This window comes from Aotus nancymaae, unplaced genomic scaffold (assembly GCF_030222135.1).
Source record: "Aotus nancymaae isolate 86718 unplaced genomic scaffold, 86718_ANA_hifiasm-v0.15.2.pri h1tg000059l, whole genome shotgun sequence".
In the NCBI taxonomy this organism is placed as follows: Eukaryota; Metazoa; Chordata; class Mammalia; order Primates; family Aotidae; genus Aotus; species Aotus nancymaae.
This window is the reverse complement of record NW_026988473.1, coordinates 59,043,158-59,066,956: the sequence shown is the minus strand read 5'-3', so window position 1 is coordinate 59,066,956 and position 23,799 is coordinate 59,043,158. Positions and strand designations below refer to the sequence as shown.

General features: G+C 50.5%; 1 protein-coding gene and 1 pseudogene across 1 annotated transcript in view; one reads left to right on the top strand and one right to left on the bottom strand.

Moving 5' to 3' along the window:
- Nucleotides 1-5,371, bottom strand: part of SLCO2B1 (solute carrier organic anion transporter family member 2B1) — a 56,082-nt gene extending 50,711 nt beyond the window's left edge. The window contains exon 1 of the mRNA XM_012469656.2: nt 5,069-5,371. Within this exon, the coding sequence (XP_012325079.2) occupies nt 5,069-5,084 (16 nt within the window). The 5' untranslated portion in view covers nt 5,085-5,371. The remainder of the gene's footprint in view (nt 1-5,068) is intronic.
- A 17,127-nt stretch (nt 5,372-22,498) lies between these two features.
- Nucleotides 22,499-23,201, top strand: LOC110568454 (olfactory receptor 2AT4-like; annotated as a pseudogene).
- The last annotated feature ends 598 nt before the right edge of the window (nt 23,202-23,799 follow it).

Sequence of the window (23,799 nt, the reverse complement as noted above, 5' to 3'; positions counted from 1 at the left end):
GAGCCTGGAGTGTCCTTCCTCCCCAGCAAACCACTTATCTTTCAAGGCCTAGCCCTGCTGAAGAACAAGACTGTTGGCTGGGAGCAGTGGCTCACATCTGTAATCTCAGCACTTTGGGAGGCTGAGGCGGGTAGATCACCTGAGGTCAGGAGCTCAAAACCAGCCTGGCCAACATGGCGAAACACCGTCTCTACTAAAAATATCAAAATATGCCGGGCATGGTGGCAGGTGCCTGTAATCCCAGCTATTCAGGAGGCTGAGGTATGAGAATCACTGGAATCTGGGAGGCTGAGGGTGTTTTGTGTTTCTTTTTGAGATGGAGTTTCGCTCTTGTTGCCCAGGCTGGAGTGGACAACCAGAGCAAAACTCCATCTCAAAAACAAAACACTAAAAACAAACAAACAAACAAGATTGTTGAACTGAACTAAACTAGATGAAGGGGAAGAGAAAGCTGGAACACGGGGGCTGCGGGTGGGGGCTGAGGTGGTGCACATGGGTTGGGATGGGGGCAGCATGGGGACCCTGAATGCTCCAGTTCCTTGTTTGGCCTGGCCCAGCATCCTGGAGGGGAGAGTCAAAGGCAGGAAGGGGGCGTGTCTCCAGGCGTTGGGAAACCTCCCAGCAGGATTTTGGGTGGTCTGTTGGAAAGACAATAATAGTATGCTTGAGGTACAGCTTTGTGAGATTCCAGCCAGTTGTTTCTTGAAGGAGATCCGGCAGGGTCGTGGAGGGGCCAGACAAACATTCTGGTGGTTTCCCAGCTCGGCCAGCGACCCTGAGCTGGGACTTTCTGTTCCCAGTTGTAACCTTGGCTACCCCATCTAGACCCAGGATGACCTAAAAAATAGTAATCAGGTCTTGGAGGTAGGGTGAGCCCTGAGCCCACGGGGACCCAGGCCATCTCCCTAGGCCTAAAACAAGGAGTCAGAGGCTCAGAGATACGCAGCTATGGCTCAAGGCCAGGCCCCATCCCCTCCATGTGGTTCCAGCTCATCTCTCTGTGTGCTTAAATTAACCCCTTACGGGGTTGATGTTATCTCATCTCAGTCTGTATCATCTCTAGTCCTCCAAACACAAGGTGATCCAAATGGCCATCTTCAGGCTGTTTTGGCACGAGACCCTGGAGTCTAGAGAGGGCATCAGGAAGGCTTCCTGAAGAACCAGCCCCCTCAGGCCTGTGTTCACCAGGCACAGGCTGGGAACATCGGAGCCTTCAGTACAGACTTGTCCAGAAAGAGGGGAGGAGGAGGCCAGCAAGGGCTCTGTCTCCCTTGGGGCGCTTGAGTCTGAGCCCTGGCTCTGTTGCTGAGTAGCTGCACGGACGTGGCCACGTAACAGATCTCCTCCTAGCTTTTGTTTCCTCATTTGTAAAATGGGCCCAGAGTGCTTTGTCATCATAAAAGTGCTGCACAGGCCAGGTGCAGTGGCTCATACCTGTAATCCCAGCACTTCGGGAGGCTGAGGAGGGCGGATCACGAGGTCAGGAGTTTGAGACTAGCCTGGCCAATATGGTGAAACCTCGTCTCTACTAAAAATACAAAAGTTAGCCAGGCATGGTGGCCCGCTACTTGGGAGGCTGAGGCAGGAGAATCGTTTGAACCCAGGAGACGGAGGTTGCAGTCAGCCAAGACTGTGCTATTACATTCCAGCCTGGGCAACAGAGCAAGACTGTCTCAAAACAAAACAAAACAAGAAAAGTGCTGCATACATGAGTGGGGTTATTATGAATGTTCCCAGGACTCAGATTCTCTTGTGACTGGACCCCATCAGCTTCTTTGCCTTAACTTCCCAAGATGTTGCCCAGTGACCCCCACTCCTCTGACGGTACTGGGCAGCTCACTAGCTTCGCAAACATGCCAGGTAGTCACTTGTCAAACATTTGCAATGCTATCTCCTTCCCTGGCATGCACACCTGTGTGGGATCAGTGGAAGGGAAGAGAAAGCCCAAAGGCAATGTCACAGAGAGGAAGGGCTCTGATACCAGGCCGACCTGGGGGGGCTGGCCTCCACCCTGCTGCTTACTTTGGGGTGAGCTTGGACCTTGCTTGTCTCCTCTGAGCATCTGTTTCTCACCTATTAAAAAGAGGAACAGCCAGGTGTGGCGGCTCACACCTGTAATCCCAGCACTTTGGGAGGCAGAGATGGGTGGATTACCTGAGGTCAGGAGTTCGAGACTAGCCTGGCCAACATGGTGAAATCCTGTCTCTATTAAAAATACAAAAATTCACACTGAGATATCATCTCACGCCAGTTAGAATGGCAATTATTAAAAAATCGGGAGACAACAGATGCTGGAAGGATGTGGAGATATAGGAACACTCTTACACAGTTGGTGGGAGTGTAAATTAGTTCAACCATTGTGGAAGACAGTGTGGTGATTTCTCAAAGATCTAGAAATAGAAATTCCATTTGATCCAGCAATCCCATTACTGGGTATATACCCAAAGAACTATAAATTGTTCTACTATAAAGACACATGCACACGTATGTTCATTACAACCCTGTGTACAATAGCAAAGACCTGGAACACACCCAAATGCCCATCGATGATAGATTGGATAAAGAAAATGTGGCACATATACACCATGGAATACTATGCAGCCATCAAGACCGATGAGTTCGTGTCCTTTGTAGGGACTTGGATGAATCTGGAAGCCATCATTCTCAGCAAATTGACACAAGAACAGAAAGCCAAACACCGTATGTTCTCACTCATAGGTGGGTGTTGAACAACGAGAACACATGGACTCAGGGAGAGGAACATCACACACTGGGGGCAGTTGGCAGGGTAGCGGGGAGATAGTGGTGGGTGGGGACGGTGGGGAGGGATAACATGGGGAGAAATGCCAGATATAGTATGCACCTAAAGTAAAATAAATAAATTTTTTAAAAAAGCAATAAAGTTGTGATACATGTGATAATAAAGTTGTAATATAAAAAAAATACAAAAATTAGCCGGGCATGGTGGCTGGCACCTGTAATCCCAGCTACTCGGGAGGCTGAGGCAGGAGAATCACTAGAAACCGGGAGGGGGAGATTGCAGTGAGCCGAGATGGTGCCATTACACTCCAGCTTGGTCAACAGAGAGAGACTTCATCTCAAAAAAAAAAAGGTTGGGAGAGGACATTTCACTGAGTTCTCTTAAAGCCAGTGATACAGTGCTGGAATTTGAACCTGGGACTGCTGGTTCTTTCCCTTGCCTCACTTGTCTGCCCTAGAATCGCTTACATTTGAGCACAGATGGGCTGGGGAGAGGAACAGGAACACCAGAAACAAGGGGATGAGGTTACCAGCATATGGGAGAGGTTACCTCCATCTGGGATGGCTTCCTGGAGGAGTTGGCATTTGGAAGAGTTGGAAAGCAGGACAAATGTCACCAGATGGGATGTGGGCAGGGGCTTCCTGAGCAAAGGTGAACAGGTGGGGAACTGAAATATCTGAGTCACATGGTGTGAATGGCTGTCCCACATAGGCAGGGAAACTGCTGCCTAAGGGGTGTGTGCTGAGTTGCTGGAGGGGCTCTGCTGGAGCCAGATCTGATCTTCATTCCTCTCCAGTGTCTGCCCCAACCGAGACAGCTGCCCCATCTCCCTTGGGGACCCTTCCCAGGCTCCGGGCTCTGTATCCTACCCCACCTGCATTCCCACATCCCTCACAGTGGCGTGGTGAGCCTGGCCACAGCCCAGAATGAGTCTCAGGAAACGAGGCTAGAGGTGGCATCCTGTGGCCCGCTAAGCAGATGCTGGGATCAGCTTCCCGCTGTCTGTGTGTGAGGTCGGGGGCACCTGGAGAATATTCCAGAGCTGGGGCCAGAAAAATAGTCCTGGGGGTCTTTAGGGGAGGTGCAGCACAGCCAAAGTCTTTATTAGTCCCCGTACCCCCGGCTCTCCATTCCTCCCACCCATACCAAACCAAGGCTGATGGGGAATTTGGTTTATCAATGGCCCATTCACACTCCCCCAACCACCCCTTCCAAATCTGATCTCATTCGCATCTGTCCTGTGAGGTGCCCTGAGAGGAAGCATCCATCCCGCCCTTCCTGCCATATTGCAGTCCCCAGGCTGTGGCTGCGTTCTCCTGGAGTCCCTGTGGCTGCACCTCAGCCGGTCTGTCTGCGTGACCTATGAAGCTCTCCCTGTGGGATTCCTGGGAGCAAGTTGGGCCTTGCCCAAATGGGTGTGAGGCTCATACAGCCCAGGGGAGGATCGACAGCTGGGAAAGAGGTCAAAGGTGGCTGCTGCAGGCGTCTAACCTGGAGTTCTCCCGGGCTAAAGACTTTCTTCTAAAGCACTGCCTTTCCAGGAAATGCTGGAGCAGGTGCTGTTCCCAGAAACACTGCCCTCGCTGCAGGGGGATTCCTTGTCACCCTGCAGGCAGAGCTTCAAGACCTCTTTCCTCCAGCCTCCTCCCCACTCCACGGTAAACTCATGCAGGTCTCTGCAGGTCACTCTGAATTCCTGGTCTTCTGGGTGGATTTTCTGACTCTGCCTGCAGGTATGCCTGTAGCTGTCTGGCACCTGTCCCTGTCTGATTTTCTTTCCTGCTCTGTCTCCTGCCTCTCTGCCTCTCCCAGTCTCTGCTGCAACCCCCTCTCCAGGTCTGACCTCCCTCCCTTTCCCTGCGTTCTGCTGCTGACACCTGTTGATACTGCGTTCTCCGACCTCCCGTGCACCTGTTTGAGTCTGCCTGTCTCTGCACTCTGTCTGACTACACTTTTCTCTTTTTCTCTGTCTATCTCTATCTTTGTTTCCTTCAAGAGGAGAAACAGGACTCCATCAGGGGGTCAGGGGCCTCTTTCTGTTGTCTTCTAGGTCTCTGTTTCATCAACGAGGTTTGCTGGGTTCTCTGGCTGCAGCGGAGTAAATAGTGTCCCTTCATGCTCCTCTAGCCACTCACCTACTCATTTAACACACCTCCACTGAGCTCCGGCCACGTGCCTGGCTCTGTGCCAACAGCTGTGAGCACCCATCCTACCCACCCCACTCAATCTACAGCCTCACCCTTCCCTCTGGGAACATGTCCCCCAGGCTCACCCTCCATGCCCCTTCCTTACTTTGTCCAGACTTACCTATCCTGGGTCCCATGACTGCTAGGGTGCAGTGAGCTCCAGCCCTAATTCAATCTCAGGACCTGGAGCTTAGCAGGGGAGAAGAAGCGAATTTTCTCAGGGGCTCCTGGAGACAGCAGCTGGTGAACCACAGCAGGGCTGCAGTAATGGTGGGAACTCCACACACTGGGTCAGTTCTTCTTGGGCCACACAGGACATCGGACTCGTCCAGGCACAGCTTAGGGAGTCCTGCTCAAACTCAACCCCAAGTGTCTCCAAGTGTCTGTCTCCCCGGGTCCCTTTCTCCTTCTGTCTCTCCCTTGCTTTGTTTCCACAGCTGTGTAGGAGGCTGGGTCTGTTCAGGTCCAGCCTCTTCGCGAGGAGGAAGCTGCGCCCCGCCTCCCTGAGGCTCAGCCTTAGCCTGTGCTTTTCCAGCCTCTTACCTCAGCATTGCCCTTAGGTACTTTCTCCCACTCTGTTAGCAGCAGAGAGGTGGGGGGCAGAGGGGCTGTTGATGGGTCTCCCCAAGCTCCCCAGCCTTCCACCCTCATCCCCGAAAGTCCTCACTGCCCTTCCCTTTTCCACCTGAGCCCTTCTCCTACAAGCTCTTGTTCCCTTCACAGAACTTCTGTCACCCTCCCTTAATAGGAGGGCCCCATAGAGAGCCCTTGTTCCCCCACTGAGCAGTTGTCCTCTTTTACTGAACCCCTGTCCCCCTCAAGCCTGCATCCCCTCTCACTAAATCCCTCATCTCCACTCTGAGCACCAAGAATCCAGAGCAAGGAGGGACTCTGTCCACTAAGTATCCAGTGGCAGCCTGCCTGGGTGGAGCTCATGGTAGGAGGTCCATCAGTTTCAGCCATCTAGGCAAGGAGAGGAGGGAAACAGAATGGAAAATATGAAATTCCCAGAGTTTTCTGGACTGAGGACTGAGGATGGAGGTCCAGGAGCCAGACAGACCTGGGTCCCATCTCACTTGTCATTTGCTGCTCAAGTGATCTCAGGCAAGTCCCAGCATCTCCCTGAGCATCAATCCTCTCATCTACAAAGAAGGGACACTAATCCTCCCTTGCAGAGCCACTGTGAAGGTTCAGTGAAGGAGAAAGAAGCCAAGCCTGGAGGCTGGAGTGCAGAGAAGGGAGTGGCAGAGGTGGGGCTTAGAACAGGGCAGCAAGGGAAAGCAAATCCACTTTGCCTCTCCCAGCTTGCACAGCACTTTCACACGCAAGGCCCCGTTGGGTCCTCCCATTGACGCTGTAAGGTCAGGTTATTTATTCCGCGATTTTACGAATGAGCCATTCAGTCTCAGTAACTTGCCAGAGATCACCCAGCTAGTAGATGGTGGGTGCCTTGAACCTCTGATGCTAGAATCAGGCTTTTCCCTCCACCCAGGCTGTCTTCTCTGAGGAATATCTCTGGGTTTCCCCAAATCTAAGATGCAGAAGTGAACCTTAAGGTCAGGTTATTTATTCCCTGATTTTACAAATGAGACATTCAGTCTGAGTAACTTGCCAGAGATCATCCAGCTAGTAGGTGGTGGGTGCCTTGAACCTCTCATGCTAGAATCAGGCTTTTCCCTCCACCCAGGCTGTCTTCTCTGAGGAAGAACTCTGGGTTTCCCCAAATCCAAGATGCAGAAGTGAACCTGACCCTGTCCCTGGAATAAGGTCTTTGCCTGGAATGAGGATGTGGGTTTGGAGTCTAACTTTCAGGGTGCAATCACAGAGAAACATACATCCGCCCCACTTGGCTCCTACTTGCTGTATGAGGGTGCTAGTAGGAAGTAGGGGATGTGTGAAATAATCACAGATCTCCCTGGCACTCAGGAGGCACTCAACAGATGCTTGTTACACGAATGAATGAGTCTTTGAGAAACCAGAAATGTGAGTGAGGAAGGTCAAGAGTTGGCTTGATTGATCCTGATGGGTTTGACCCAGGGTCTGACCTGATTAGACCCTGCTTAAGAAAAGCAAATTGGATCTCTCTCTCCAAATCCTTCTGACCAAAGTCAGCACCGTGAATCCTCACAGGGATCGGCAGAGGTGCAACCTTCCAGATTCCAAATTACAAGTATGAAGACCCTTTTAAACTTTCTGGAAGCCCAGTTACTCTCACCTTGGCCCCAGAGACTGAAGAGGTTCTATATACGGAACAGTCTCAGCAGGGGGATCAGCTCATCTGGCTAATTTATGTCATTGATCTTTTTGTTTTTGTTCGTTTGTTTTTGAGACAGAGCCTCTCTCTGTCTCCCAGGCTGGAATGTAGTGGCCATCTTGGCTCACTGCAACCCCGGCCTCCCAGGTTCAAGTGATTCTCATACCTCGGCCTCCCAAGTAGCTGGGATTACAGGAAAATGCCACCACACGTATTTTTAGTAGAGACGGGGTTTTACCATGGTGGCCAGGCTATTCTCGAATTCCTGGCCTCAAGTGATCTGCCCACCTCAGCCTTCCAAAGTGCTGGGATTACAGATGTGAGCCACCACACCTGGACTATCTCATTGATCTTTGAGTCAAGCAATGCACAATACCTCCCAGGCCATGGTATATACAGTACCCTCTGGTAGGAGCAGCTTTAATTTATTACCTCAACTTCCCCAGGCTGGCAAAGCCTGGTCCAAGAATATTCCTGAACTTGAGCTGTGAAACCGGAGCAAGGGTCAGGTACCCAGGAGCCTCTGAGACTTAGGCTAACGTGCCTTCAGACCAGCTCCCTGGCTAACCCATAGTCAGCTCCTGCTCTAAGTGGCCCAGGTCTGAGGTCTGACCACACTAGTTTGCACCCAGGCTTTGCCACTTGCCAGTGTGTGGTGTTTGCTGCACCTCGTGCAAGTATTACAGGAAGGTGCATTTACAGAGCACCATGTGTGTGGATCACAACACCATCTGTGGATTCCCACAGTTTACAAAACTTGATGCCTTTTTTAGAGTCCTGTGCTGTTGGCAAAGCCTGGCACAATCTGTAAAACTCTGCAGCCTCCAGGGCCTCATAATAGTCACAGAGCCCTGTGTCTTAGGATACTAAGACTGATGCTGTTCATAAAACCCTGGGCTGTTTGCAGAGCGTAGCCCTGCCCTTCTTTAAGTCAATCCACTTAGGAAAATGCCTTTTGGTAAACCAGAAAAAATAGGAGACTCTTCATTTTATAGAACTATCTGCTTTGGGGTACAAAGGAAGAGTGCTGGGCTCCAGATTAAAGACCTCAATGCTGGTTTCCGCTCCGTCGTAATCCTGCTGTAGGACCTTGGGCAGATCCTTTGTCCTCTCTGGATCTCTGTCTTCCCATCTGTAAAACGGAGATGATGACATCCAACCACCCACCTCAGGCCTGTCCTGAGGATCACAGTGAGATTGCCCGGAAGACAGAGTGTGGGCGCGATGAGAAGGGGAAGAGTGGCCAGAGGCTTCTTCCTGAAAAAGTCTCCAAACTGCCGCCTCAGCATCTTTGTTCCCACTTCCCTTCTGGCCTGGCAGCCAGGAAGGGGGTATCTATAAACGAGCCATGGGCCAGGCAGACAAGTGAGGACCTCAGCCAGAGCCTTGGCCTTCCTTGCCCGCCGGATGCTGCCTTGGAGTCAGACCCTCGCTGTGCAGACACACTCCCATGGATGGCCCATTAACTCTGCCCAAGGAAGACACTGTCTTCTTTATTTCACCAATGAGAACACTGCTGCTCAGAGAGGCCTCCTGTCTTGCCTGAGGCTACATGTCAAGTATGTGGCAGGGGCTGGGATCTGAGCCAAGGACAACAAGGATGGATGCCTGGTATCAGAGGTCAGAGTGGGAAGGAAGGTGGAGCTCATTTAATTCAACCTTTTCTTTTTTCAGATTGGGAGACTGAGGTCAGGAGAGTGTGGAGACCACGGGGCAGTCACTGTTTATCTCTCCCTAGATAAACAGGCTTCAGTTTCTCTAGTCTGCTGAAGAAACTGAGGTTGATAAGAAACAGGCCCCATCCTGGCAAGCATTCAGGGCTTCCCCTGTCTTTATTGGCCCAGCTTCTCCATCAAGACACAGCTCATCTCCTAACTGCTAGGAGAGGAACAGATGTGCAGGCGGGGTGCACAGCCCCTGGCTCTTCCAGCGCCCTAGACTTGTATAGCCCCTGCTGTGCTCCCTGTAGCAGCTTAAACCTCACCCGGAGGTTTCTCCCTACCTCCAACCACTCCCTTGGGAAGTTGTCTCCCGAGCCCCCACGTCCAGGCTCTTTTGCCCTGCAGCAGCCTTCCCCTGGTTTCAACTGCCTCCATCTCCTAGCAGTTTCTCCCTCCAGCCTATGAGAATACACACTGCTGGAAACTTCATCCCTCCCTGAAAGTGACAGCTCTGTGTCCCAGAAAGAGCATGAGCTTGGGTGTCAGTTTAATTCTAACCCAGTACAAAGCTCTCTGAGACTGTTTCTTCATCTGTAGAATAGAGATGAAAAGTGATAACTGAAAAATCATGAGATCTATAAGACTCTCCTTCTTCTTGCCCAGGCTGGAGTGCAAATGGCATGATCTCGGCTCACCACAACCTCCACCTCCCAATTCAAGCAATTCTTCTGCCTCAGCCTCCCGAGTAGCTCCAGCTGGGATTACAGGCATGCACCACCACGCCTGGTTAATTTTGTAATTTTAGTAGAGACGAGTTTCTTCATGTTGGTCAGGCTGGTCTCGAACTCCCAATCTCAGGTGATCCACCCACCGCAGCCTCCCAAAGTGCTGGGATTATAGGTTTAAGACTTTATTTCTTTTAAAGGGTTACAGCCTACAAGGTGGCCATTCTGATGGGCTGGAGAGCTCAGTCTTTGGCAGAGTCTGGAGACAGACACTTCAGGGGAGGAGGGATTGGAAGGAAATTTAAGCTGAACAGGTTGACCAAATATACATATGCAACAGTTTATAAGAGGAGCTATGAATATTCATGAGGTGGTCCTAATGCATGCATATTGAACAAACATGCAAGTTACATACGACCCATGTTCACCTTGGGTTGGAGACTTCACATTTAAATACAGGACAACTAGGCCCTGTACATCAAAAGGTGAAGCAAGGACTTGAAGGCCTCAATGCACAGTGTCTATAAATAGGCCAGAACTCATCCATGGTCAGTGGTCTCTTACCAGAAAAAATTCCTGAAATCAGTCTCTAGTCCAATCAGAGCTGTAGTTGTGGCCAGTGGAACGGGGATCAGTTAGTGTCTGGCAGTGGAGGAGTGGCAAATTGTTTCAACATTGCTTATCTCAAGGCCAGGGCTTATTTAGCTGCTAGAGAAAAAGAGAATCATTGGGGCAGTGAGAACGTAGTTTATTCTTTTAAGTGTATGGGTGAGGGACTTAACACTTGCCTGGCATGACCCTAGGTCTTGTTTCTTTTTTGAGACAGTCTTGCTTTGTCACCCAGGCTGGAGTGCAGTGGTGCGATCTTGGCTCACTGCAACCTCTGCCTCCCAGGTTCAAGTGATTCTCCTGCCTTAGCCTCCTGAGTAGCCGGTACTTCAGGCGTGCGCCCAGCTAATTTTTTGTATTTTTAGTAGAGATGGGGTTTCACCATGTTAGCCAGGATGGTCTTGATCTCCTGACTTCATGATCCGACCCCCTCGGCCTCCCAAAGTGCTGGGATTACAGGCGTGAACCACCAGGCCTGGCCAGGTTTTGTTTACAGTTTGGCATCTTATTGCCACAAACAGTCCATACTGCGGGTCTTACGATCTCTGTTTTAACATTAATGCTGCTCATGTATCGTGTCTAAGCCACAAAAGGGAGGGGGACAAACGGGGTGTGTCTGACCTTTTGTCCCTTCATGGCCAAAAACTCAGTTTTTAAAGGGCTATCTGGGGTCCCCTTGGCCAAGAGGGGGGTTGTCCACTCAGTGAATTGGGGGGCTTAAGATTTTAGTTTTAGTCGACGCAAGAAAACTCCTGGCAGGACTGTCCTAAACCCCATCATTTTGCCCGATCGCCTTAGTATGTGGTACAGCCTCTCCCTCCTGAGATTGCCCCCAGCCTCACCCAGTGACCTGGGGCTGCTCACCTGCCCTCTCTGATCCTCCGTACCCTTGTCTGCAAAACGCCTTCCCAGAGCTGTCGTACGGCTTGGATGAGCTGATGGATGGATTAATGCTTCCAACATTCTGAGAGCTGAGCAGACATGAGCCATTATTAATATGGCAGCGATGGTGATGGTGATGACTCTTGTAATTCTGGAAGCAGAGGTTGAGGAGGATGTAAATCACTACAAGTACGTGCTAGGTCAGCCTGACCTCACTGACAACCCAGGGGAATAAATCACTGGGAAGGCCCCCTGAGGTAGGAAGAATCTCAGGCGCAAAATGGGGGTTCCGCAGGTGGACGGGGGAACTACTGTTCACAGCTGCTGTTCTGCGGGTGCTGCAGGGCTCCAGATTGGGCACTGGCTGGCCTTCAGCCCCCAGCCCCTGCTCTGCCATCAACATGCTGGTCAGGTTGCATTCCCTGCCTGGTCCTCAGTCTCCCTACAATAAATGGCGGAGGGTGGGAGGCAGGTACAGTGGCTCATGCCTATAATCCCAGTGCATTGGGAGGCCGACGCAGGAAGATTGCTTGAGGCCAGGAGTTCGAGACAAGCCTGGGAAACATAGCAAGACCCCATCTCTACCAAATTTAAGAATTAGCCAGGTGTGGTGGCACATGCCTGTGGTCCCAGCTACTGGGGAAGCTGAAGTGGGAGGATCCCCTGAGCCCAGGAGTTGGAGGCTGCAGTGAGCTATGATCGCACCACTGCACTCCAGCCTGGGCAGCAGAGTGAGACCCTATCTCTAAAAAATAAAAATTTAATGGTGGTTGGGGGTGGGGATGGTGGGGTTGGGGGAAGAGCCTCATTCTGCTCTGCCCCTGTCTTTTGAAGTCTCATTCTGCTCATGGCCCACACGAGCTAATGGCTATCCCACTGGTTTCCTAAAGTGTCAAGTGTGGGATTACAGTTAATAGTGTGTCTCCTTGGAGAGAGGACCCGGGAGAGGGGTGGTGCAGCAAAGACAGGGGATGCCGAGAGCAGGGGTTGGGGATGGTGGGGGGTGCTGGCAACTGCAGGGTGGGAGCAAGCCCCTGCCGGGCACGGATAATTTGGAGAAAGGGCCCTGCTCCCCAAAGACTTTGCAACACTGCCCCCTGGGCGCTGGAGAGGAAGCCGGTGCCCTGACTTCCTCTGAGACTTCAGTCAGGGAGGGGACCTTGAAGGACCACTGTCCAGAGGCTGAACTGGGCAGGTCAGAAGAAACCCAGCTAGGGCCATCATTGCCTGCCCGCCTTCCCCACCGTCCATTCCACTTCACGAGCCTCTCAAACCTGCAGCTCTGCCCTGGTCTAGCCCACCACCACTCTTGTCTGGGTCGTGCCCCGGCCTCTTTCCCACCTCCAGTCTCACCCCAAGCCATCTTCCTGCAAGCCAGAGGGAGATTTCCAACCCTTAACTCCTACCATCCCCCTTCCTGTGTAAAACCCTGACCCAGCTCCCAGTGCCCCCAGGGGACACCATCCTTCTCAGCCTGATACTGAGGCCCTGTCCCTCTGTCCACTCACATCTTCTGCAGGCCACTATCCTCACTCACAGATGAGACATTACAGGGTGTTTAGAGCGAGGAAGGCTCTGGGGCAGGACTTTTCGGGTGTGACTGCCTCTTTCCCCGCTTGGTAGCCCCGTTACTTAATTCTTAGCTTGCAGAATTCTTTTTTTCTTTTTTGAGACTGAGTTTCGTTCTGTCACCCAGGCTGGAGTGCAGTGGCACGGTCTCGGCTCACTGCAACCTCCGCCTCCCAGGTTCAAGTGATCTCCTGCCTCAGTCTCCTGAGTAGTTGGGTCTACAGTTGCACACCACCACGCCAGGCTAATTTTTGTATTTTTAGTAGAGACAGGGTTTCACCATGTTGGCCAGGCTGGTCTCAAACTCCTGACCTCAGGTGATCTGCCCACCTCAGCCTCCCAAAGTGCTGGGATTACAGGCGTGAGCCACTGCACTCCACCTGCAGTATTTCTTTTTAATTGTAAAGTATATATAACATAAGATTTTAACATAAAATTCAGTGGCATTAAGTACATCTCCCTTGTTGTGCAACCATCCTCACCATCCATCTGCAGACCTCCCGAATCTTTCCAAAGGGAGGTTCAGACCCCTGTGCTCTTCATTCCACCTCTGTTTTCTCAGCTGAAGGATGGAGCTAATCATGGGGTGTGCTTTGCAGTGCTTATAGGTGGGTAATAGGTACTCAGGCAATGTTAGGATTGTTTTCTTTCTTTTTTTTTTTGAGACGGAGTTTCGCTCTTGTTACCCAGGCTGGAGTGCAGGTGCGTGATCTCGCCTCACTGCAACCTCTGCTTCCCGGATTCAAGTAATTCTCCTGACTCAATCTCCCGAGTAGCTGGGATTACAGGCACCCACCACAATGCCTGGATAATTTTATGTATTTTTAGTAGAGATGGGGTTTCGACATGTCAGCCAGGATGGTCTCGATCCCCTGACCTTGTGATCCACCCGCCTCAGCCTTCCAAAGTGCTGGGATTATGGGGTGAGCCACCACACCCAACTGTCTTCTTCTCTTGAGGAAGATGCTCTGGAAAGTCAGTGCAGCAGCACTGCATGGAGTGATCTCCAGAAACCCACAGCCTCCCTGCTGCCTGGCTTCATTTCTGTGGCTCAGGCAGAGTTTCTGAGAGCTGCTGGGGAAGCATGCCACCTGTGTCATCTGGGAAGATGAGTCACTTCCTCTGCTGATGGGTTATGAGCCTAGGGATGGGAAGGCAGGAAGCAGAAGGCAGGCAGCTGCTTCTTGGCTGGGCGGGGCCTCCGCAGCGGCTCCCATAAGAACCGTGTGGCCAGGCGGATTCTCTCTGGCCTCTGGGCCAGGGTAGGACACCCTAACTTGCCTGTGTGCCAGCTCTCTCAGGAGGGGCTGGAGCAGGCTAACTTGCTTTCATCAGTGCTGCTTATCCAGAGCACATCAGTTTGTGTTTTGCTTGACTCTCTCCTTTTCACATCAGGCTCCCAGCACACCACCCTCCATCCTGCGCACAAGCTTCCCAGATTCACGCACTCCAACTGTTCCAGGCATGCACATCTAAAATCGTCTCACCTTCTAAGTGGCACTGTTCTCATTTAAATGCCTGTCCTTTTTTTTGTCCCCTAGGTGGAACTAGGGGAGAGACCAGGCCTCAGGTCTCTCTGATGGATCTTGGTTTCTGGCCTGCTCTCTGGCTACGGAGGGGCAAGTGGATCTCTCCAGCAAATAGGTTCAATGGTGGTGTCAGAATCAGAGCTGGGTCCAGACAGGGAGCCTAGAGGTGCACAGAATCTCCTCCTAAGAGTCCTTCAGCTGGGGACTCCAGTCTCTAAAGACATCAACCATCTTCCAGAAAGAGCCAGCAGTGGCAAGAAGTTCAGCTTAAGCAAAAAGTCTTTGGAGTAGCTTAGGCTGGAGCTCGGCCAACATTAGTTGTGTGGCATAAGGCAGTTTCTTCTTCAAAATGGATGCAGCAATTACGACTAACACTCATCACTTGCTGAGCACTGTTCTAAGCACTTGTATCAGCTCAGTTAATGCTCCCAACGGCCTACTATAATCCCCAATTTACAGATGAGAAAACTGAGGCACAGAGAGACCTGCCCAAGGTCACACAGTTGGTAAGAGGCAGACAAGAATTTTTTTTTTTTGAGATGGAGTTTCACTCTTGTTGTACAGGCTGGAGTGCAATGGTGTGATCCTGGCTGATGGCAACCACTTCCTGGGTTCAAGTGATTCTTCTGCCTCAGCCTCCCGAGTAGCTGGGATTACAGTCATGCGTCACCACGCCTGGCTAATTTTGTATTCTTAGAAGAGACAGGGTTTCTCCACGTTGGCCAGGCTGGTCTCAAACTCCTGACCTCAGGTGATCTGCCCGCTTCAGCCTCTCAAAATGTTAGGATTACAGGCATGAGCCGCCGTGCCCGGCCTAGGCATACCAGGATCTTAACCTAGATAGTCTGGCCACAGAGGCCAAGCCCCTAATGATGGCAATTAACCGTCTCAAAGGGCAGATTTGAGGACTCAGGCATAGTTCACTGGTCCCTAAGCCATGAGATGGAATAAAGAATAAGCCCAGTACTAAGCTACAGCCTTTGACTGACCCTGGGCATTTTACTTTCCTTGTCAAATCTCAGGTTTCCCTCCTACAAAACGAGGGACTTGAACCTCAGCTCAGGCTCAGCAAAGAGCTCACCATGTGCCTGGAAACCTGCCCCTCCCAGGTCCCTGCTCTGAGCCTCCATCTCCTCAGAGTCAGCCCCCATCCCCGAAGCCTGTGTGGCAAGTCTGCCTTCGTATTCCTTTGTCTCTTACTCCCTCTTCTCCATAAACTCAAGGCCCACTCCTCACTCCTGTGGAACCCTTGCACAGCCTCCTTAATCTTCTATGACTCCAGTCTCCCGAGTTCTAATCCATCCTCCACATCCTACTGGAGCCATCTTTCCAAACTGTAATCTTTTTTTACGGTGGAGACAGGATCTTGCTCTGTCACTCAGGCTGGAATGCAGTGGTGCCATCCTAGCTGACTGTAGCCTCCAACACCAGCAATCCTCCCACCTCAAGCTTCCCGAGTAGCTGAGACCACAGGCATGCACCACCATGCCCAGCTAATGTTTTCTTGTTTTTATTTTTGTAGAGACAGAGTCTTGTTATGTTGCCCAGGCTGGTCTCAAACTCCTGGGCTCAAGTAATCCTCCTGCCTTGGCTTCCCAAAGTGCTGGGATTACAGGTGTGAGCCCCTGTGCCCAACTCCAAACCCTAATCTTTCCAAACCCAGCCTTTCTCCTCAGAGCAAAGCTTATTTCTTAGTCTAACACTGGCTGGTCATCACCACACACCTATAACCTACCCAATGGGCCCCACCCAACCACCCTTGTCCCTGCCCAGAGCATACCATGCACTTTCATCCCCGGCACCTGCTTATGCACAGTTGCCTCAGCTCAAATGCCTTTCCTGCCTTTCACCACTGGATAAGCACACATCCATCCTTCACCTGATAAGGACGACCTCCAATCCCTCCCAGCACCACCCAAGTGTTCCCTGCTTCCTCTTGAAAGAATATGCATGTGGTCACAGTCATATCCTAGTTCTCCACGTGTCCTTGGCTAATGAGCGTCAAGCAGGCTGGTCATTCCCTCGGGGAGCTTCCCATCAGCCAGTTCTTCTGCCTGCAGCCTTTCATTCATCTGACTTGCTCCAATGCTCCAATGCAAATGGAGTTTTTCTTCCTCTTCTGAGACATTGGACTAAGAATGGGGGCAACCCAGGGTCACCCATCACAGGACTGGCAAAATCCCAAAGAGAAGCTGAGTGTGAGAGTCTCAGGCTTTGCAGGGTGAGAAGCCTCAGAGGGGAAGGCATCCAGGGGGTGGGGTCTCTGGCTGTGGTGGCAATAGCACTGTGGCACTTGATTTGCAAAGCATTCTCACGTAGAGTCTCACTAAACCACACTTGAGCCAACATTGACATTATTATTATCCCCATTTACAAAGAGGAAAGAGAGACAGAGAGAGGTGAAGTCATGCGCCCAAAGACACACAGGTGGCACGTGGAGCTGGGATTTGAGACCAGGTGCCTTTGGCCTCCATAGCTGTTGCCCTCGTGCTGGTCCCACACTGCCCCCTGGTGGCAGCAAGGATGGTGGTGGTGATGAGTTTGCTGGAGGCCCAGCATTGGGGATGCATTCTGGACTCTCCTCCCCTGAGTTCTATGGCTTCCTCTGCATGGTCGGGAAGGTGGCCCAGGTTCTCCCTGGACGTATTTATAACCTCCTTTTGACACTTTCTTTTTCCAGCCTCTCATGTCTGTCGGAGCCTCGCACACCTGGGGGAGTGAGGGCAGTAGGGGTGAGACAGAGAGAGACAGAGCTCCACCGTTCCCAGTGTTTCCAGGGCAGAGCAGTGCCAGGACAGGGTGCAGGCAGCCAGCCTCTGGTTCAGGGGGAACTTCAAGGGTTGGGCTATTTTCTATTCTGAGCTTAAAAGTATTCCTGAAATACAGGATTACTGAACTGTAATAGCCAAGTCATAGCCAAGGAGGGGCTAGGCCCTGAGAGGACAGCGTTTGGGGAGGTGGGCAGTTAGGGACCCTCATCCAGCTAAGAGGGGGCTCTAAGAGAAGGGATCTGAGCCAAACTCTTTCTGCTCTGATTTAAAGCATTCCAGGTATGCAGGCTATGCTGCTGGTTTGTCATCTGTGTGGCAGTGGCTGGATCAGATCCCTCTCTGGGCCTCCCCCTGCCTTTTAGCAGCAATACAGGAGCTGGACTAGGAACTCTGTAGAGCCCAGTGTTGTCTGATTCTGCTGCAGCACTAGAGGGAAAGCCCTGAGGTTGTCAAGACAGGCATGGTCCAGTCTGCCTGTGGAAAACTGGGAAGCCAGGTGCCCAGACCCTACTGACATGTTGGTTTTGTAGAAGGGTCAGAACACATCCAGGCCCCAAGGAACCCCCAGTCTGGTGAGGGAAGCAGATGTGAACATGGACAGCTCCCGGTATTATCTGGGCTGCCAGACAAAGGCAAATATAACCTCCCACGGAGGACACTTGGGAGCCCTGGACAGGGAGCAGGCGTCTGACTTCTGGTGTGGCTCTGCCACTAGCTCTGTGTGGCCTTGACCAAGGTCAGCTCCCCTCTCAGCTTTTTAAAACATTTATTTTAAAATTATTTGTTATTTTTTATAGAGACGGGGTCTCACTCTGTTGCCCAGGCTGATCTCTAACTCCTGGGCTCAAGTCAGCCTTCTGCCTCAACCTCCCAAAGTGCTAGAATTACAGGCATGGGCTTCTGTGCCCAGCCCTCTTTTACTTGGAAAAAAAGAAAAAAAGGAGGCGGGTATTGGACTGCCTTGCTTGCTTTTAAGGACTCTTCTGGCTCCCCTGTTCTGTGACTGCCCAGCAAACTTTGCACCTCTTGCCTTCCCTGGTCCCAGTCAGTGCTGGGAACAGCCTCTCAGAATTGCAGTCACCTTCAGGGAAACGTTGTTTGTAACCATGTAAATGCTGAAATAAAAGAAAAGAAAGGCCAGAGCGGTGGCTCATGCCTGTAATCCCAGCACTTTGGGAGACTGAGACAGGCGGATCACCTGAGTTCGAGACCAGTCTGACCAACTGGTGAAACCCTGTCTCTACTACAAATACAAAAATTAGCTGAGGATGGTGGCACATGCCTGTAATTCCAGCTACTTGGGAGGCTGAGGCAAGAGAATCGGTTGAACCAGAGAGGTGGAGGGTGCAGTGAGCTGGGATTACACCATGGCACTCCAGCCTGGGCAACAAGAGAGAGACCCTGTCTCAAAAACAAAAAAACCTTCTGACTGATCTATTATAAGAAAAAGTTCAGTTTAAATCACATTAACCCATTTATTCATTAATTCATTTGTTCAAAAATATTTATTTAGGATTTACTATGAGCCAGATTCTGCCAGGTACTCAACATTTATGCTCAGGTCATGGATCCTGGCTGCCAGGACCTTCCTCACGCAGATGTGCACAGTCCACTGCTTCCTTAAGTCAGGGACGGCATTTTCCCACCATTTAGAGCTTCTATTTTGTAATCAGTTCATGTTTTAAATGCCCTCAGAACAAAACAAAAATTTATGGTTGTCTCTGAAATCAGTCTAAGAAACAGAAAAAGGAAAATAAAACCTTTGGCCTAATTTTTCCCCAGGTGGAAACCAGAGCTTCCAAATTCTCTAGGTAGCCCAGCTCCATGGAAAGGGCCAAGGCCAGAGCCAGGAAGCCTGGTTTCCAGGACAAACTCGGACCCTGACCTGCTGTTGACCTGGGGCCGATCCCCCAAGCCCCATCCCCACTCCCACCACAGTTTGATCTCTTCATTGATGAGGAAAGGACAGGGATGAAAGTGTCTGCAGGGCCATTTCCACCCTTATGTATTCTGTGACCCTAGAAAGATTTTCTCAGAAGAGGGAAAAGCTGGAGTTGGCTTTAGGAAAACCAAGTGGAACTGGTGGCGATATGGCTGGGGTGGAAGAGGCAGTGACCCAGATGTCAACATACCTTAGCCCTGCATAGCTTAGTTAGAGGGGCAAGCCCAAGGCAAAGGGCGAGTCAGTGCCTTCCTGTGGTTCAGTTCCATTGGCTGAAAAGTCTCACTTCAGAGGTCCTGGGGCTGCTTGAACATCCACTAGTCTTCTTCAGCAGGTTGGTCTCTGCAGTGCATGGTCTCTCATGACACTGACTCTGAGACTCTTCAGTTCTCTGTAGAACCCTCTGAACTGAGGCCAAGGAAGCAAGGTTGGGTAGCAGGCGTGACATGGCTGAGAGAAAGGCGGGAGGAGGGACTCACAGGGGGACTTGGGAAGTACCCTAGGGTCTGCTTTTCCTTTTCTTTTTTTCTTTCTTTCTCTTTCTTTTCTTTCGTTCTCTCTCTTTCTCTGTCTCTCTTTCTTTTTTTCTTTTCTTTCTTCCTTCCTTCCTCTTTGAGACAGAGTTTTGCTCTGTCACGCAGGCTGGAGTGCACTGGCATGATCTTGGCTCACTGCAACCTCCAACTCCCAGGTTCAAGCAATTCTCTTACCTCAGCCCCCGCTTATAATCAGCTGGGATTATAGGCATGTGCCACCATGCCTGGCTAACTTTTATATTTTTAGTAGAGACGGGGTTTCACCATGTTGATCAGGCTGGTCTCGAACTCTTGACCTTGTGATCCACCTTCCTTGGCCTCCCAAAGTGCTGGGATTCCAGGCGTGAGCCACCCATCCCCCCACCCCCGGCCCAGATCTGTTTTTTAATAGGGATAGAATTCATTTTCAACTTGGGTTCTATTCAGGAAATAACTCCTTCTATCAAAAGCATGTACAGTGTCTCTGCCCTCTTAGAGTGACCAACAGAGGGGTTTCCCAGGACATGGGACTTTCAGTGCTAAAACCAGTTCTGGGCAAATCAATATGGTTGGTCACTGTCTGATATGACAAAAAGAAAGGATACAAAGACAGGTCCCAGGGCACCCACCCAGGCTAGATGGAGACAGACAGAGCAAGCCCCTGCACAGGCACACAGAAAGGAAGAGATTTCTGGGGTAAGCAGACAGCATTTTGTAGTGCTTCTTGGAGGAAGCAACTAAAGAGAAAGATATCACAGGAAAGGAATTCTCACGTGAATGGAGAAACTAAATGGAAGAGACTAAAACAAAAGGCACTGATTCAGGCATAACATTCCACCCAGATGGAGTGAGATGAGAATGGGGCAGGGCGTAGAAGAGGAATGGAATCCAGAGCACCACAGAAGTCACTCTTCCAGCTGTCCCCAAAGAAGTTTTCCCAGCAGTTCCCTAGAGCTCATGAGCTAGGAGTCTTTATCAGTGGCCCTTGACAATCCTCCAGGCTCAGAGGAACACACTTAGCATCAAGAGAACCTTTCTAACTACATAGATTTCACTCCAGCGTTTAGCTTCACTCACTCTCAATGAATGATTCTGCGGTCTTCACAAGGTCCCAAAAGAAAGAACCCCTCAGGAATCGTGCCGGCATATCTGTACTGGACGGGCTTATGTCAAATGACTACAGTCAAGATCCTGGTGCTTAGAGTGGGCAAAGCCTGGTAAGTGGCTCATCAACATTACCATACCTAGAAGATTCCTTCACCTGTGCTAGTGGGAACTGGCCTAAAAACCAGACATCCTTAAAAGAGCTACTTGAACTAATAAAAGAGCTACTCAATTTTTTAATTGGCATTTGAACACAAGTAGAGTAAATTTACCCACCAACATTGCAACCTTATTTTTTAATTTTTGTAAGATAAGGTCTTGCTCTGCTGCCAGCTTGGAGTGCAGTGGCATGATCATGGCTCACTGCAGCCTCAAACTCCTACGCTCACCTTAGCATCCGGAGTAGTTAGGATTACAGGTGCACGTCACAATGCCTGACTGACTTTTTTGACTTTTTGTAGAAATGGGGTCTTACTATATTGCCCAGGCTGGTCTCAAACTCCTGGCCTCAAGCAATCCTCTGGCCTTAGCCTCCAAAAGTGTTGGGATTACAGGTGTGAGCCACTGTGCCTGGCTGCAATCTTATGTGGTTCATTTATGTTGTTATTATTATTATTATAACCAATGAATCTAGGGTTAGAAGGTTACTTAAAGGTTTTGATCTAGCTGCTATCCAAGTATTAAATCTCTGTAGCATTTCAGACAAAGACCTCAGCCTTGCAACCTCTAGTTACATGAAATTCACTAATTATCAAGCCTGTTTTTGCATTATGGAGTCAGTTTTTTGTTTTTTGTTTTGTTTATATGTTTGTTTGTTTTTTGAGACAGAGTTTTGCTCTGTTGCCCAGGCTAGAGTGCAGTGGCCTGATTTCAGCTCACTGAAAACTCCACCTCTGGAGTTTGAGAGATTCTCCTGCCTCAGCCTTGGTAGCTGGGACTACTGGCATGTGCCACCATGCCCAGCTAATTTTTATATTTTTAGTAGAGACAGAGTTTAACCATGTTGGTCAGGCTGGTCTCAAACTCCTGACCTCAGGTGATCTGCCTGCCTTGGTTTCCCAAAATCCTGGGATTACAGGCGTGAGCCACCACGCCCAGCCCTCATTATGGGGTCATTCTGATGTTAAGAAATTTATTTCCTATGTGGGACTGATCTCTGGGCCCCTGAAGCTGCTAACAGTGGCCCCAGTTCTTTTAGGTGTTGTTCCTTCTCTTTGACAGTCCTTAGGTATTTGTGTCCACTTCTCCTGCCCCCAAAACAGGACCAGCTCTCTCTGCCACTGCTGTTAGATGCCTCACCATTCTGGGAATCTTAATTGTGCAATACAATTCCTGGAACAAAGAAAATGTTGGGACTGAGATCCATGGTTGGAAAGAAAAAAGATACTACATGTTCTAGTGAATGTTTCCCTGATTGCTCTGGTTTCCAGATGTTCCCAGTGTGTGTCTACAGACATCCAGCTCTGACCCACTGTGGAGGCCACAGCCTGTAATAGACCAGAGGAATCCTTGCCTGTCTTCTACCTGGTCAGCATCCCCTCTCTGCCAGAGTCCCTCTTTCCCTAACCCGCATCAACTTCGTGATTTTCTTTCTTCTTTTCTGTTTCTTTTTCTTTTTTTAGATAGGGTATCACTCTGTTGCCCAGGCTGAACTGCAGTGGTGCGATGTTGGCTCACTGCAAGCTCCGCCTCCTGGGTTCAAGCAATCCTCCCACCCCAGCCTCCCAAGTAGCTGGGATTACAGGTGCCCACCACCACCCCTGCTAATTTTTGTATTTTTAGTAGAGATGGGGATTTGCCATGTTGGCCAGGCTGGTTTTGAACTCCTGGGCTCAAATTATCTGCCTGCCTTGGCCTCCCAAGGTGCTGGGGTTATAAGCATGAGCCACTGTGCCTCACCTTGATATTCTTCTTAATCTACCTGCTCATCCTGGTGGGTAATGCCCTGATCCTGGTGATTGTGATGGCAGAACCCAGCCTCCACGAGCCCATGTACATCTTCCTGATAAACCTCTCAGCCCTGGACATCCTCTCCACTACAGTCACCATCCCCCAAGATGCTGTCCCTATTCTTGCTTGGGGACCACTTCCTCGGTTTCCCTGCCTGCTTCCTGCAGATGTACCTGTTCCACAGCTTCTCCTGCTCGGAAGCCTTCATCCTGGTGGTCATGGCCTATGACCGCTATGTGGCTATCTGCCTCCCACTGCACTACCCTGTCCTCATGACCCCACAGACCAGTGCTGTCTTGGCAGCCAGTGCCTGGCTCACTGCGCTCTTCCTGCCCATTCCAGCAGTGGTACAGACCTCACAGATGGCATTTGACAGCACTGTCCACATCTACAACTGCTTCTGTGACCACCTGGCTGTGGTCCAGGCCTCCTGCTCTGACACCACCCCCCAGACCTTCATGGGCTTCTGCATCGCCATGGTGGTGTCCTTCCTCCCGCTTCTCCTGGTGCTTTTCTCCTACGCCCACATCCTGACATCTGTGCTTCGCATCAACTCCCAAGAAGGACGCTCCAAAGCCTTCTCCACCTGCGGCTCCCACCTCCTGGTGGTGGGCACCTACTACTCATCCATTGCCATAGCCTATGTGGCCTACAGGGCTGACCTGCCCCTCGACTTCCACATCATGGGCAATGTGGTATATGCCATTCTCTTCTTCTTCTTTTATTTTTTTTTCTTTTTTTGAGATGGAGTTTCGCTCTTATTACCCAGGCTGGAGTGCAGTGGTGCGATCTCAGCTCACCACAACCTCCGCCTCCTGGGTTCAAGCAATTCTCCTGCCTCAGCCTCCCTAGTAGCTGGGACTACAGGCATGTGCCACCATGCCTAGCTATTTTTTAAAAAAATATCTCCTTCCCTCCCCATATATGCCATGCCATTCTCACACCTGTTCTCAACCATCTCATCTGCATGTTGAGAAACAGGGATGTCAAAGCAGCCATCACCAAGACTGCATGTCCCCAGGAGCCAGGGTGTTCTGGGGGCCCTATATCCCTAGATCCAACTAATTCAGCTCCCAAGATAACAATGACAGTACCTAGCTCAGAAGAACAACTCAATAAATATTTTTAAATGAATTACAGCAATCTAATTTGGTTTCATTTAGTTGAGCAGACAGCAACAATCTGGTTCTCAAATACCGGATCAGAAAGTTTCCCAATAGTTCTATATAATTACAGGCTTCACAATTTTCATCCATCATTAATGTAATGAGTAAACCTGTATCATTCAATCATTCATAAAAATATTTATTGAGTGCCAGAGACAGAAATGAACCAGATACA